The sequence below is a fragment of the Triturus cristatus genome, chromosome 6, assembly GCF_964204655.1.
Source record: "Triturus cristatus chromosome 6, aTriCri1.1, whole genome shotgun sequence".
Lineage (NCBI taxonomy): Eukaryota > Metazoa > Chordata > Amphibia > Caudata > Salamandridae > Triturus > Triturus cristatus.
Genome location: NC_140589.1, coordinates 102,415,321 through 102,431,476, shown reverse-complemented (window position 1 = coordinate 102,431,476; position 16,156 = coordinate 102,415,321). Strand labels below are relative to the sequence as shown.

General features: G+C 46.3%; 1 protein-coding gene across 6 annotated transcripts in view; it reads left to right on the top strand.

Annotated features, from left to right (window-relative positions):
• TMEM63B (transmembrane protein 63B) overlaps nucleotides 1-16,156 on the top strand; it is a 417,772-nt gene that overhangs the window by 324,490 nt on the left and 77,126 nt on the right. For all 6 annotated transcript variants that reach the window (XM_085610287.1, XM_085610286.1, XM_085610283.1 and 3 more), the window contains 2 exons: nucleotides 15,013-15,083; nucleotides 15,283-15,363. In XM_085610287.1, the coding sequence (XP_085466413.1) occupies nucleotides 15,013-15,083; nucleotides 15,283-15,363 (152 nt within the window). The remainder of the gene's footprint in view (nucleotides 1-15,012; nucleotides 15,084-15,282; nucleotides 15,364-16,156) is intronic.

Sequence of the window (16,156 nt, the reverse complement as noted above, 5' to 3'; positions counted from 1 at the left end):
GATTATTTGCCCAGACAGTGTTAACATGTGTAAACAAGCATTAGCAAAGCCATTAGAATTCGCCCATGGGTGAGTTTTGGCTTCGGCAATGGGGGTGGGGAGTTGATTATTGGGGAGGAAGGCTGGATAATGGAATCATTTTAAAAAGTGCTATAAATCAATCAGCGTTGGCTGCATCATCGTGCAGAGACGGGGGGAGGGAGGGTAGGAAAGGGGAAGAAAGATTGTACAAAAGAGGGAAATGAGACATTGGGAAGGAGGAAAAAAGCAAGAGATGTGAAAAGGTGAGAAGCAGAAAAAGGACGAGAGAGATCGATGATAAGGGAGGAATGGAAAGAGATTTGAAGTGGATCAAAGAAAGCCAAATTATAGGGTAAAGAAAGCATTGGAGTGCGGCTATGGGAACAAAGTAAATAAAATAAACCCATTCTGACAGCAGCGTCATGGAAATACATGAACACAGGTGGTGGAAGAGAGAGAAGAAACAGAGATTGGAGGGTTGGTGGGGAGGGGTAAAAAAAAAACAGGGGAGGGTGGGGATAAGTTAAATACATTTTTAATAAAGATCTATGGAGAAGGCCGCAAAGAAGAGGAACAGTGATGCCAACGAATGGTAAGCTGTGGGCGGGTTCCAAGCCCATTATTAGACGTAAGGGTCTCGCAGGCGAGAGCGCAGGCGCAGTTCATGCGTTCGCAGGCTCGACCTAAAAAGGGGCACATAGTTGCACTTCAGCAGTACTGCAAGGCGAGCCTGCAAGGGAAGTATGAAAGACAGGAGTTTGGGGGTAAACGCACCGCAGGTATACATCTGCATACTGCTCTCGGAGTGGTGACAGCCCGCCAACTCCGAAAAGCAAGTCCGCGCAGCCTGCCTACTTCAGTCACTCTGGCGAGTGAGGCGAGAGAGGCAGCGCGTCTAACATGTGAAACCTGAAGCGTCTCATTACAGGCCCGTGTAGGGCAGTGGCCGCAGCAGCGTAGGTACGGAGAATGTAGAAAGTGATCCAAGTTCGATACAGAGGGCGCCTTGCCCCGAAACGAGCTGTGGTGGTTTACAACGGAATATATTCTGCTGTTGCGAATCGCAAACAAATAAACGCTTCAAGAAAGAGGCACGTATGTTCAAATCTTCAGTAACCATCCCGGCCTTTTGTCGTGCCTACATAAACAGGAACAAGTTATGGAAGTTGAAGCGTGCCGTCACGAGAATCCAGGCTAATGTGCGGATGAGGCGAGGTCGGCATCAATACAGAGCTCTGATTGGTCAAAGACATTACCGTTGAAAGAATTGCATCAGGCAGTATAAAGCGGAAGCTGGTATTGGCTGGCAGGCTGCATGGAGGGGGCATTTGATCAGGAAACAAATGCCCGGCCCCCGGTGGAGGAAAGCTGCAGGTGCCCTACAAGCCCAACACAGGGTGTTCTGTCCCGCTCGGACTCCGGTGCAGCAAATGTGATCCAGCGCCATTTTGCTGTATGTCGTGCTCCATTTGACCAGTGGCAGGAGTTCTTGAAAATGAAGGCATCTGCAGTCTGCATACAAGCAGCATAGTGCGGAAACCCCCACAGTGCAAGCAGCATAGTGCGGAAACCCCCACAGTGCAAGCAGCATAGTGCGGAAACCCCCACAGTGCAAGCAGCATAGTGCGGAAACCCCCACAGTGCAAGCAGCATAGTGCGGAAACCCCCACAGTGCAAGCAGCATAGTGCGGAAACCCCCACAGTGCAAGCAGCATAGTGCGGAAACCCCCACAGTGCAAGCAGCATAGTGCGGAAACCCCCACAGTGCAAGCAGCACAGTGCGGAAACCCTTTACAGTGCAAGCAGCACAGTGCGGAAACCCCCACAGTGCAAGCAGCATAGTGCGGAAACCCTTCACAGTGCAAGCAGCATAGTGCGGAAACCCTTTACAGTGCAAGCAGCATAGTGCGGAAACCCCCACAGTGCAAGCAGCATAGTGCGGAAACCCCCACAGTGCAAGCAGCATAGTGCGGAAACCCCCACAGTGCAAGCAGCATAGTGCGGAAACCCCCACAGTGCAAGCAGCATAGTGCGGAAACCCCCACAGTGCAAGCAGCACAGTGCGGAAACCCTTTACAGTGCAAGCAGCACAGTGCGGAAACCCCCACAGTGCAAGCAGCATAGTGCGGAAACCCTTCACAGTGCAAGCAGCATAGTGCGGAAACCCTTTACAGTGCAAGCAGCATAGTGCGGAAACCCCCACAGTGCAAGCAGCATAGTGCGGAAACCCTTCACAGTGCAAGCAGCATAGTGCGGAAACCCTTTACAGTGCAAGCAGCACAGTGCGGAAACCCCCACAGTGCAAGCAGCATAGTGCGGAAACCCTTTACAGTGCAAGCAGCATAGTGCGGAAACCCTTTACAGTGCAAGCAGCATAGTGCGGAAAGCCCCTACAGTGCAAGCAGCATAGTGCGGAAACCCCTACAGTGCAAGCAGCATAGTGCGGAAAGCCCCTACAGTGCAAGCAGCATAGTGCGGAAACCCCCACAGTGCAAGCAGCATAGTGCGGAAACCCCCACAGTGCAAGCAGCATAGTGCGGAAACCCTTTACAGTGCAAGCAGCATAGTGCGGAAACCCTTTACAGTGCAAGCAGCATAGTGCGGAAACCCTTTACAGTGCAAGCAGCATAGTGCGGAAACCCCCACAGTGCAAGCAGCATAGTGCGGAAACCCCCACAGTGCAAGCAGCATAGTGCGGAAACCCTTCACAGTGCGCGCCAGCGCAGCTCTGACCATTCAGACTGTTCTTGGAGCGGACTCTGCTCAGGAAAGTTCCTTCTTAAGCTTGACAGCATGTCTTACAACTCAGACCAGGGCCCACCTCGTCTCTAAAAGACAAGAACTGCATTTCTTAAAGGGAGGAAGTCTGCAGCGGGTCTACGAGCAGCTCACCGTGGCCAGGTTGTCTTTTGCAAATCCAAAAGCGACAAACAGCGGCCGGGGTGCTTCAGTCCTCCCGCATGAAGGTTCTGGCTCAAAAGCAGTTCACTGGCACTCAATAAAAGAAGCATTCCCCTTTCCCCTGCTAAACCAACATGCTAGAGGCTGCTTCTCGCACTACTGCTGAATTGGGGCGAGGATGCGGCGTAACGACCAGAGCTGTCGACGTTGGAACTGGGGAACCAGGTTCGAATCTCAGCATCAACTCACCATCCTTCGATTCTGGACAAATTACTTTATCACCTGTGCCCCCCCCCCCCAAATAAAGCAAAACCAAATGTGCCTTGCGGAGTAGAACTGATTTAGATGTAAAGGGCTCAGATACCTTCCAGTCGAGTTTGCGCCATATAAGACTTCAAAAGAGAAGAGGCTAGGCGCAGGGTTTAACACAAGCGTTGCATCACAAAACCCGTAGCGTTTGCCGAAGTAAAGTAACACGTCATCAGCCTTTTCAACAGGGTGTGACATCACAGCAGTGACATCTCAAGCCTACCTCCAGGAGAAAATGTGTAAAGATGTCATTGATTAGAATACATTTTATTATTTTTCCAAAGTACTAGAGAGGCGAATAACCTTGTCATCTGCACATAAAACAGCAAATATATTTTCAAATTATTGTATTATCAAGTTAAAATCATTAGCAGAAGAGCAGAGGGTGAAGTAGGTCCCGTTTTAGCTTCAGGTATACAAATGTACCTTCCCAGGGTTGTTTAAGTTGATTGGCTTTAGGAAACCTGTGCAGCGTGGCGAACACACATTCAGTCTAAATTTAGGGAGTTATTACGATTCGGGCCAGACCAGCTTTCAAGGTTCTGTCGGAGGCTGTCGGACCGCCAAAGGTCTCTTCGGAAGTGGTAGGTCCGCCTGCCGGATTACGATGCATGCATCATGTACTGTGACCGACTGCTGAAAGACCACCGACTCTGATAGCTTTTCTCCGACCGCCAAGATGGCAGTCGGAGACAAACTGCATCCTTAGAGCTGTACAGGGATCTCAGACCACTGTCCAGATTAAGATGTGGGTTACCAAAGACCTGACCGCGGCGGTCCGACCTGCTGCCTCGAGTCATTGGAAACGAAGTATTTGGGGTGCATACTCCCCTCAATCTGCTTCTTTCCAGCAGTCTCCGTCATGAATCCTTTCTTCCAGGTTCCCCCTACACCTCGCCAGCTGAACTCCTAGGGCCCCGTGGGTGCCGTAATCCAGATAAATCCTTCTGCGGTATGTATTCACATTGACTGGACTGTGCACATTCTGCCACACTCCAGTGATGGGGTACAGGGTGCTCAAGGCATATCCCCACATATGTTATGCATGTGTGTACATATCACATGTTTTCTCTGAGTTTTGAACAAATTGGCAGCAACTTATTTGGGGCGTATGTGCTCTGCCCTAGCAGCGACCACTGCAGTAGCAGCGGTTGCATCATAATGCGGCCGGGGGGAACTACCCAGCCTTGGTGGTTGGAAAGGGCTCACGAAGATGGCGGTTGGGCGGTTGGTCTGACCGGCATCATAATTAGGCCCTTAGTTCTGATTCACAAACATTTGTAAATAGTGCATTCTCCACATTGTAGCACAGTCGACATTAAAGCTATAACGACCAGGTGTACATGTTGCTGAACGTATGAAAAGCTGCATAACTTCGTATTTATGTGTAGAAACAGGAGCCAAATTAGGGAACTTAAAAATAAACAAACTTTCAGTCAACTTCGAGTAATGCACATAGCTGCAAAAAACTATCCAGGACGTGATAAGAAGAAACAGGAAGGGGGTAAGAATAACGAAAAAAGAGCTATTTAAGAGATATGACACAGAGTTGACTGCATCATTGCGCATTAATGGAACCTAAATTCCAGCGAGAGCAGAAGAAGAGGATGTGGTGTAAGGGCCAGAGCTGCCGACTTTGGAGCTAGTGAACCAGGTTAATTAATATGTACTTGTGTAAAGTAACTAATGCTCATGTAAAGCACTACAATACCGTCTGCATTGCACAAAAATGCAAAAAAGAAAAGATGGCCAGCAGAGGGACACTAACCAAAGTTAATTAATCTGTATATGGTCCATGCGCCATGACAATAAAAGGAATTAAGGCATGGCGTTGCTGCCCAATGAGAAGGCTGCAAAGAATGGGCGGGTTCCAAACCCAATATTAGACCCAAGAGTCTTGCAAGTGAGAGCGCATGACTTTGCGTGCTCAACCTAAAAAGACAAATGAATGCAGTAATAATGTCACAAAATGTGCCACAATATACCTCATCGTTTGTCTTTTCTTGCTGCTTAATTTAGTCAACCCAGCCACATTATTTGGTCACCCCCTCTCACATCATTCCTAAGGCCCTGCTTGTAACTTGAAAATTAACCACTCGGTGGTACATTTTGAGTTATCAGGTAATCCTGCTTGTCTGATTTCTGGGAATGGTCGGGCAGCTGAAAGCCCATTGTTTTGGGCTAGCAAATTTAAGGCTGTACCTAGAATTCGAGACGAGTTAAGGGTACCACCCCTCCGGCAATCCCCCCTAGACGTATTGCGTGTGGCAGATAGTATGATGGGTTGCAAGGGAGGGAGCAAAGGGGTGGTCAAAGTCGCATATTCATGGGATGAGAAATGAGCATCAGTGCAATGCGACTGAACCTTCCTTGCATCCCTGGAGCAGCTGGCCATTTGTGTTGCTTTTTTATCCAGGCTGGCCTCAATCGACATACGCCGATCATGGATAGGCCGAAGTTTAGCCTCTAACGAATGTAGGAAAACTGGGTTCTGTTGTATTCCCCTCCCCACCCACACTTTGTACCTGGTATCTGATGCACCTTTGACTGTGTGTGTACTGGCTCCCTGCTAACCAGGCCCCAGTACATATGTTATTTTCCCTAAACTGTACCCTTGTTACCACAATTGGCACACCTCTGGCTCACATGTAAGTCCTTTGTAAAAGGTACCAGTGGTACCTAAGGCATTGTGACCGGAGAGGGTCTCTAAGGGCTGCAGCATGCATTATCCCATCTTAAGAGACCCCTTAACTAATACATACACACTACATTGCAGACTGTGTGTTTAGGTGCAGCTAACACGGACTTATCTGCAAACCACTCCCCGTGGCATAGTTAAGTCACCCCTCTAGCAGGCCTCACAGCCGTAAGGCAGGGTGCACTATACCCCAGGTGAGGGCATAGCTGCATGAGCATTGTGCCCTACAGTGTCTAAGTCAGGTGTCTCCAACCGGTCGATCGCGAGCTACCAGTAGCTCGCCGACCCCCTGGGAGTAGCTCGCCCAGCATCTAATAATTAACCTTTCGTTCTGCACTCCAGCATGTATTTATTAGCCCGTCATTGTCTTTTAAGGTTTGTTATTAGCGTTTGCCCGCCCTCACCAAAACCAGCTGCTCAGATTGGCTGAACTGAACTGAGCTTAGCTGGGGTGGGGCGGGCAGAGGAACATGACGCTCTTCCTGTAGTCCGGCGCAATCAGGAATCGCGCCACCAGCCTTTTTCAGACAGGCACCGCACTTTAAATCGATCTTTTGGAAGGAGTGGAGCAGCAGATCGGTAAGTGAGCCCCTGGCATACTAGCTGTATAGTTGGCAAAAGCGGTTCAGTGCATGAAAGGACCTTTGACTTTCACATGGGCTGGCAATGCTCTTTATATCTGCCTTCCCTAGTAAGAAGTGCTGTGGCAGAAGACGTTAAAATCAAAGGGCCTTGCGTGCACTCAGCCGCTTTCACTGACTACACCGCGTTTTATATTTGCCATCACATATTAGTCAGTGAAAGTGGCTGAGTGCGTGCAAGGCCCTTTGATCTTATCGTCCGCTTCCACCGTTCTTTACTAGATGGAAAGCGCGGTGCTTAATACCCTCGCTTCCAAGTTTAGACAATTCAAACTGATCCATCGTATCTGTACTCAGAAACAGAAATTGTTGAAAAATGCAAATGCAGACAAAAATTGAATTGGGTGATTCTGCAGCGCAGTGGTTATGATCCTATGATGCGAGGAGCAGGGGCAACGTGGGTCATTAGCTGAGGCAGAAGTGGAGCCTTTTCTAGAACGGGCAGCAATTCTTTAAAGGTTTCTGGTGAGAGGTTGCGGCTGCCTTTCCTGCCCTATTTTAGGCTCCCCTGTTTAATATGTGGCACGCTCATTCACATTTATTGGCCTCTCGAAATACTGTGTTCTGGCGGCATGCACTATGGGGGGAGAGAGAGAGGGGACTATAAATTGAAAAGAAGGGCGTAGTTCGCACAGTGAACTAAAGCAGTTTTCAGTTAACTGTGTTGCCTGATTAGCTGTGAAAGTATTTTAGCTCAAATTCTGGCTTTTACTTACTGAATTCATGGCCCAGTTACAGCAAGATCAGAGGGGGACGCAGCATGCCTGAAATTGAGTATGCAGTTAGTACAATGTCTCTTAAATAACCAGGGCAGCTGACCAGAGTATGTGTGTGTGTGTGTGGTCAGTGTGAAGCAACTGCATTTCTTCTTTTCAGTAAGGTGTAATCAGGGCCATGAACTTGAATCCCGCTGAGGGTGAGCAGCCGTTCACCATCCGTGGGGAGACAGCGGGCTGCTTATGAGCATTATGGACCAGCTTCGCAGGCAAACCTTGTGCATTGTGGGTCTTTGTACTCGTATGCACTCATGTAATTACAGTTCAGCAGCTCGAGTCAGTCACTGATGGCTGTACTGTTGAGGTCCTGGACACTCATCTGAAGGGTAAGGTTTTGAGCCCAAGCATCAATTAACTTCTCAATTGGAGAGGATGTGCCGTTAGGGTCCGAGCTACCAACTTTCGAAATGGGGAACGGGCTTTGAGTCTCGGTGTTGTCTCAACATACTGTAATTCTGGGGAAATGGCTAAAAAATGAATATGTCCTTGTGTTATGTATTTGGTGTACATGTGAATCGCTTCAAGACTTTTTGGTCAAGTTTGCTGTTTATAAAACTGCAAAGTATCAAGTAATAATGATCTATGTTAGAAAATTAAATGCTTTCCCAAAATAAAAACAAACCCAGTGGGAAACGCTGCCCATTTAAATGGGCACTACAATGTTAACATCGGCTGGCACCGCGCTTTATATCCCCTACTCCTCTTCATTTTAAAATTAAATGCTATCCCACAATACAAAAGTTCCCATTTCATACATACGATATACCTCTCCATTCCCATGTGGTGATACCAATTGGAGTGATAATCAATACTGTTTTGTTTACTGGACAGTTGTTTGGCTATTATGAAGTTCAAACTAAAAACAAGTCCCAGAATACACCATCCCTCACTGTAACAAGAATAAAGCAGTGTTTTAGACTTTATTTGTTTTAAATAGATTGTATCTATTTGAGCTAGCTGCAAGTTTGCGAATCAGGGCTTGCAACTTTCTTTCCATGATTAATAGTCAGAAAAGAAAGTTTGCGGTTCAGATTTGTGCCAAGGGACAACTTGTAACTTTTGCTTTAAAAACAGAGATGCTGGTGGAAGCGCTCCTTTCATGAGATTATGGGCATGAGCATGCACATAGTGAAACTAGGATTACCACCTTTCCAAATACCAGCCATTTGTTATTGTTTGAATATTCTGCAAATGCCCAGACATGGCATTACTTTCTAACATCACTTTTCTCCCTTTGTTTATTTGATAATGAAGTAGAGGGGGGTGGGGCATTGTGTTGCAGTGTTTTTATAGTGCTTGCCAACGTTACCCAATGTGTGGCACTGAAGCATTGACTTACAATGGTCAGCAAGCTATGGCATGTGTAGGGCGGGTGGTTGGAAGTGTTTTCTTTGGTTTGCGGTCCTATGTGGGAAGCATTTCCTTGTTTTGCCTGGTGAACCTACGAAATTAGGCTTAAAGTAAATGAAGCTGGGCGTGGGGGACTCTTGGAAAAATGCACAAGTTGCTTGGCCTTTAGTAGCTCACGACAATTTTCACTGATCAGAAGTAGCTCTCACCACAGAAAAGGTTGGAGACCCCTGGTCTAAGTCCATTCAGAGTCGTAAGTGCAGTGAAGCCATATTGAGTAAATGGGCTGTGAGTTTGTCATTTCGAACTTCACAGCTCCATGATGGCTTTACCGAATGTCAGGAAGGTTGATATCACACTTCTCAGCACAATAAATCCACACTGCCCCTTCCAGGCATGTTTTTGAACCCCTGAGGTGGTAGCCTTGTACTCTTGTGGGTCAGAAACCAAGCCTGCTCTGGGTAGAGGTGCTTCACACCTATCCCCAAGCAGGATCAGCATTAACGGTGGTGAGCCTCAGAGACTTCCTGCCCTTTGTTACGCTAGCCAGGGCCTCTCTAGCTAGTAGAGATGCCCGGCCCCCTGACCAAGCCACACTTTTGCCAGCAAGTTCAGTGGAAAAAATTAGTAAGCAGGAGAGGTGTGTCCCCTCCTAGCCAGGACCACCCCTAAGATGTCCTGAGCTGAAGTGACCCCCTTCTTTGAAAGTCCTCCATATTGGATGGAATCATTTTAGCCAATAGGGTTAGGGATGTGTTCACCCCCTAAAGGGAGTAAACAAATAGAGGGTGTAGTCACCCTAAAGGTAAGTAGCCCATTGGCTACTACCTGTAACTTCCGGTAACACCCCTAAAGTTTAGTACTTTAGGGTCATATCTGAACCAAGGAATTCAGATCTATGACGACCTAAGAAGAAAGAAGACATCCTTAAAGCCAACCCTGTAGAGAAGCTGAAAGACGATTGCCTTGGCCCCAGCCCTACTGACCTATCTCCAGCTTCATAGAGCCTGCAACTAAAAGGTGACCTGTCTTGCAGCCAGCGACCTCTGGAAACCCTGGGAATGACTGCTGCCTTTGAAAAATACTCCAATCTCCCAATGATGGCGGACCTATCCAGAAGAAATCAACTCCAGGGACTCCGGTGCCACCTGGAAGAGAGAGTCCTGCCCACTCTGCACCCGACGCCCATGACCTGAGTATGGATGGCTCACCTGTCCATTGAAGTCTCCTCTGCAATCTTGGCCTCGAATCCAGCATTGCAGTGAGAATCCAAAGGGTCCCCCCAACCGCGACCGACCCGGTAAGAAGTAATCCGAGGTGTAAAGGCACCCCTGCACCTGCAGCCCCAAGGCTTTGGGGAGCTTGACCAGTGGTGCCTCCGTGACCCCCAACATCCCAACTTGCCTGTGCTGTCGCTGGTTTCCTTCATACATCCTCCGGTAAAGATGTCTGCAGCCTGTTTCCAACAAGCATTTGCAATGCAATAGGTCTCGCATTTACGGAAGTTTGAGCTATTGGCATTGTAAATGACAATGCCTTTTATATTATGTTTTAAAAACCAAAACCTAAATAACAGGCATTGTTATTTACAATGCCAATAGCTCAAACTCACATAAATGCGAGACATATTGCATTGTAAATGCTTGTTTTTATATGTAGTTGTTCAAGTTACCATAATTTATTTTGCCACTAGGGTGCACTGTTGGGAAACATTTGAACTGGTTACACAGCCATGTACTCTGCAGGCTGAACCCATAGAACTATGATGATTTTATCAAGAATGTGAGCCCTTCCTACTTAAAAAATGTGAAGAAAGTAAAAAAAAAAACAAACATATTTTCCGTATTACACTGGTGAAATTGCCACCCACATCAAATATATTTGGTTCATCTGCTTTTAGTGTATTTTGGTGTGGTCTAAGCATTTCTTAACCTTTGGACTTCCGAGGACCCCATATTGAATCACTACTGGAAGCTGGGGACCCCCGCCTAAGCAATTTATACGTTTTGAACCTCACGTATACCCTCTCAATGCAGTTATGTATCTATTTATTTTAGTACTTTACTCCTACTTACTCTTACTTTACTTTATTATTACTTTACTCCCACTGTAGTAAGGAAAAAAAGCTTCCCCTCACTCCAATGCACTACTCAATGTCTCATGCTACACCTCTCTCAATATATCCTCTACTTCCACTCTCTGACTCAGCCCAAACCTCATTCTACTACTATGATCGCCCTAAGATCCTTTCTTGATTCTTCCCTCCTCTAGAAATCCATGATTCACCCCATACCTCAGTCAACTACGATGATCACCTATATAACCTTTTCCAGACTATCCCTCTTCTACCCACCCGAAATCTCATTTTACCACTGTGATCTCCAAAATATCACTTGCTAGACTCTTCCCTCCTGTATCCATTCTTTGACTCATCCCAAACCTCATCTAACTAATATGATCCCCCAAATAACTCTATCTAGACTCTGCACTCCTCTCCCCCTCCTTTCACCTATTTATTCAAATAGGCTCACATGTCCACGCTCAAATTGACAATTTATACTTCACTACAGTAATCCACCGTATCCCATTGGGTTCCAGCATAGCTTGCTACTCGCCAAAAAGCGCTTCAATGCCTCGTCAGGGGTAGAAAGCGCTATATAAATACAATTACAACATGACAAATAAAGCTGCAGCACCTCATATGACAGCCAACCTTTTTCTCCATCCCTTCCTATTAACGTTGAGAGGCACTCATGCCATAGTTCACTGGCGTGGCCAGCAATAACTCCAGTGCTGTACATCATGTTGGCTGCTACAATCTGCTGCCACCACACCGACAAACATAAACCTCTCATGGTAGTTCCTGACATCAAACAACAAGCATGACAAATGAATGACAGGATTCTGCTCAATGACACTCTTACTAAACAAAGTCTCCTCAATAGACTACCATTAGGCAGCAATCAATTGCAACCATGGCAACAGGCTCCAATTACTCTTGGCCAAAGAGAAAGGTTACTGTAGAATGTTTAAGATAAATTGGTAGTAAATTGAGAAACCTTATAGCAGACTAGAAGAATATGTTTGAAGCTAGAATAGAGGGGGTATTAGGTCAAATTTATTAAGGCCATATTTTGTAATGACTAGTTAGAAATTAACATACTCGCTGTGCTGTAATATTTTTAAGATCTCATTAAGGAACAGGCCAATATTTCAACATTTTATACTCCCAGTAATGAGCACAGCTTTCTAATATGCCAATATTTTCAAGCAGGCATTCATTAAAAGTTACTAGCATTACTGAATGAGGCTAGTGGCCCGATATGCTGCTGATAATGAATAGTCAATGCACTCCAAGATTTCATGCTGCTAATACCAAATCAGCTTTTAACAAATCACACAGACTGCATGGCTTCTGTTATTGATGTAGGACTTAAATGGGACCACGATAATGCATCAGGCGCTCTGGATTCAGTTAGATGGTATGGGTCTTTCACAGGCCCAGGGTTCATTTGTTTCGTCCATCTTGTGTAACCTAAGGGTCACACGTTCCAATTTGGTTAAGCTAGCTCAGGGGTTTATGGAAATGCTGCAAAAACGTTAATGTACTGTATAGAGTAAACGTCTGACTCCTTCTAGGCCTAACTGAAACTTTTACTCTCCTGATGGCGACATGTTAAGTGCTGCCCGGTGTATGATGCTCTCTGTCTGTTTGAATTCTGCTTTCCTTGACATGTATCATTGATTTAAAGTGTCTCTCAGTGTTCTGATTGGGACGTAAGGGAACAGGTTAGTGCTACATGAAACATACATGATACCAATAGGACTCAGTCTGAGCTCTACCTTGAAGGATAGCAAAACTAAAATTATATTTGAATAGACACTTTCTTCATTGCTCTCCCTATTACGGCCCATATTCCTCTAGTCTCTCTCTTTCTCCATATACAATATGTGAATATATTACCTCTTCCCCATCATACAAACTGCCTCTGTTATCCACCTTCCACTGGGAAGTAACACTGGGAGACGAACCATGAACACAGCAGAGCTTTCACTTTTCCTCCCTCCTTCCCTCCCTCCCCCCATTCTCCAACACTAAAACTAACTAGAAGGACTGGGGGAGGAAGGGAGGGAAAGAGAAAGCACGCCATGCGCGCGCTGTATTGAAACGCTAGCCCTACGCGGGGCCAGGAGATGTGCACGCGTCCGGAGTGCACATCTCCTGTCCGTACGTGTGCACATCTCCTGTCCCCTTTCGGTAGAGAAACTGACGACAGTAGGTCTCGCCAAGGCGAGCAGCACATGCGCTGCGTCGCTAGGCAAGACCTAAACAGAAGAATCTCCAGAGGATTGCATTGGACGCCCGATTCTGTTTGCACCTTGCACCCAGCCGCACATGTGCCGCTGGAGGTGTAGCGTTGGTGCTGCCTTGTGGCCGCTCTCTGCTTGTCTAAACCCCTGGGGACTATACCCTGAAACTGCAGGTACTTACCTGCAACCAGCACCTCTTGTGGGTGCCCCCAGTGTCCAGTGACTAAAATTGGGCCCAGTGACCTCTGCACCCGGTCACCCCAGTGCCGCTGGTGGTTCAGTACCAACCTTGATATGACCCTTGCCCAGTGTTGGTCTAACCCCCCGAAGACTGGATGTGTAAGTGAAGTACTTACCTGTAAAAGTACATAACTGTTGTTCTCCCATAGAGTGCCTTGCATTCCTTGCTATTTGCACTAAGTGTCTATCTTTCACATTGGTAAGTTAGAGCTATTGTTGATTTGACACCACAAAGTATTTTTAGTAACACTGTAAAGTATTGTACTGCCTTTGCAAACACATTTCCACTGTACCTGGAATGTATGGCTATTCTAAAACTGGTACTTACCTACAACTGAGTTTCTCTTGAGTGAGTACAACAAATGCTTAACACAGCCCTTTGATAAATCTACTGCTCGCCCACACTACCACAAACAGAGCTTTTAGTATTATCTACTTCAGGCTCTGCAAGCCTCTGAGGATCCGCTGGACTCTGTGCACACTGTGCCTTACTTTGGTATAGTATATAGAGAGCCAGCTTCCTACAACAAATCACTGATGCACCGAGTCATAGAGTCCCAGGACTTATGAGCAGGGAGAGCTGGTGGCTATAGGTCACCTAGTACACTTGAGTCCAGTGTTTTTTTTTTTTTTTTTAAATGGATTATTTCTGTTTGGAAACTTTTTTCTTACGCTTTATCAGAGAGCCCGGGTCTGGTGAACTAACGAGAATAATCAGAGTATGTTTGGAGTCAGGCCCTTCTGCCACACTGCCAGTAGGATGGCTCAAGTTGAAACCCCTCAACCTTGGCCTTCTTTGTAATGCCTGCCGGGTTACTCGGCGAGTATTAACACTGGTATCATCCATTTCCGCAGTGTTCGCTCTACATGAAATGGTCAAAGGTGAATGAGGGATAGCAAGGCCTTCTGTTGTCATGGAAATACGTTGCTCTGCAAGTTTAATCTCATTGAGACTAGGTCCACAGCCCTCACCAGAAAACTGTTTAGGGTTGCACGTGGTGGCGGTTGTAAATCTGTGCTAGGTAGTAGGTTATCCTTCCTCCTCCCCATTTTATCCACTCAAACAAACAAAGTACCTTAAGATACTGGATGAAATAATTAGCGAGGTCTCCGCCGTGGATCCTCCGTCAGTCGGTGAAGCAGTTCCTGAGGCCCAGGGCCAAGTGGAGGGTCCCGTCCCGGCATCTGTCGGTCTATGACAGACTAAAACGAGACCGGGTGCACGCCCGTGGGCGTCCCACGCTGAGGGACTTGAAAAGTGCTTTTCAAAGCCTGGTGCCTCCTCTGCTCCCGGTCCCGCCTCAAAGGAAGTCTGGGGGTCGTAGTCTCACCCCAGACTGGCAGCTCAGAGTCAATGGTGGCGTGCTGGGAATCGCTGAATGAAAAAATGCAATAATCAATTATATTTCATCCAAGTAGATACCTCAGTTGAAGGAATAGTGGTTACTGCATTTAGAATCAACTTTACAAGGCTTGGTGGGTGTAACTGTTTGGCGGTGTCTGTGATGGGCTTCGATACCTGGCTGTGGATGTTAATGTTTGGTGGTGCATGTGTTGGGCTGGCATTCCTGGTAATGAATGTAATCTTTTTTTCTCTGTGCAGGGTTTCTATGTGAAGTGATGGATGTAACTGTATAGCTGATCTTGTTAGGTTTGCATTTAATCTGATAAACTTCTGGTTCGATATGTGTTTGTGTATCACTGCTAATTTTTTATAAACTCATAAACTCACCAAACTGTTAACGCTTCTTTTTTATGGTTCTAGGTTAAACGCACTTTATTTATTAATGGAATTTCCAAGTATGCTGTATCAGAGAAAATCAAGAAGCACTTTGAGTGAGTTGCCTTTCCTGCAGGCATTTCTGTATGTTCATTTGACACATTTGTGGTACCACATACCGCTATGGTTTGACTGTTTTACTCCAACGTATGTCCCCCTCACACCGCCATTTTCTCTCCTTACACACAGACTTTCTTCCCAGTCTCCTCAAGGTCCTGCGGCCTGATCATGTTCTGTCTTCTCTTTCTTTTGCAGGGAGGCGTATGAAAACTGTATCGTGCTAGAGGCCCGGCCATGTTACAATGTTGCAAAGCTTATGTCCCTTGACACGGAAAGGTAAACGGACACGTCAACTCGAGCCGGAGCATAGCGTAACCGCTGACCTTTCTCTACCACCTGGTGTTCCCATACTATGCAGTCGTTTACATACCGTTCAATGTATATGTGTGTGATATTAAATGGTAGGAGGCATCCAAGGTCAGAATTGATGTGCATAAAGGTATTCCTCTGTGTGTAGCCGGGGTCCTGCAGTCTAGGGTTGACGCGTTGGGTGCCATTGTTGGTTCTGGAATCACAAGTTGAGCTTCTGGTGAGCAAGATGGAAGAACTGTCTAGAGTAAGTCATGGAATTGCAGGAAACACTACAGGTTATGAGTGGGGTGATTTAGTTGATTCCTGTATGCGGCTGTCTGTCCAGGAACTCCAGGTGGTACCTCATGTGAAGGATGAGTATACCAGTTAAAACGCTGTATGGCATCTCAGTACTAGACAAAAAGGGGGCATTGGGGTTCTACATGGACTCACCGGTGCAGGATGACTTTTCCCCTGAGTAACTAAGCTCTCTACTGATGTGGTTCTACCTGGGCTGATTATCCAGACTGAAATTAGTAGTAATATTATTAAAGAGACCTATATAACATGGGGGTTTCAAAAGAGATCAAACTTGTAAAATAGGCCGTAGAACTTTTTTCCATGTTTCATAAAAAGTATAAAAAAAGTACCAAATGTTTTTTGATGTGGTAAAAGGCAAGTGAATTGACTATAATTTAGTTTCCAGAAGAAAAAACCCAGTGATGATCAAAATCAAAGGACAAATATATTTTGCATTTGAAAGTTTTTTTTTTTCACA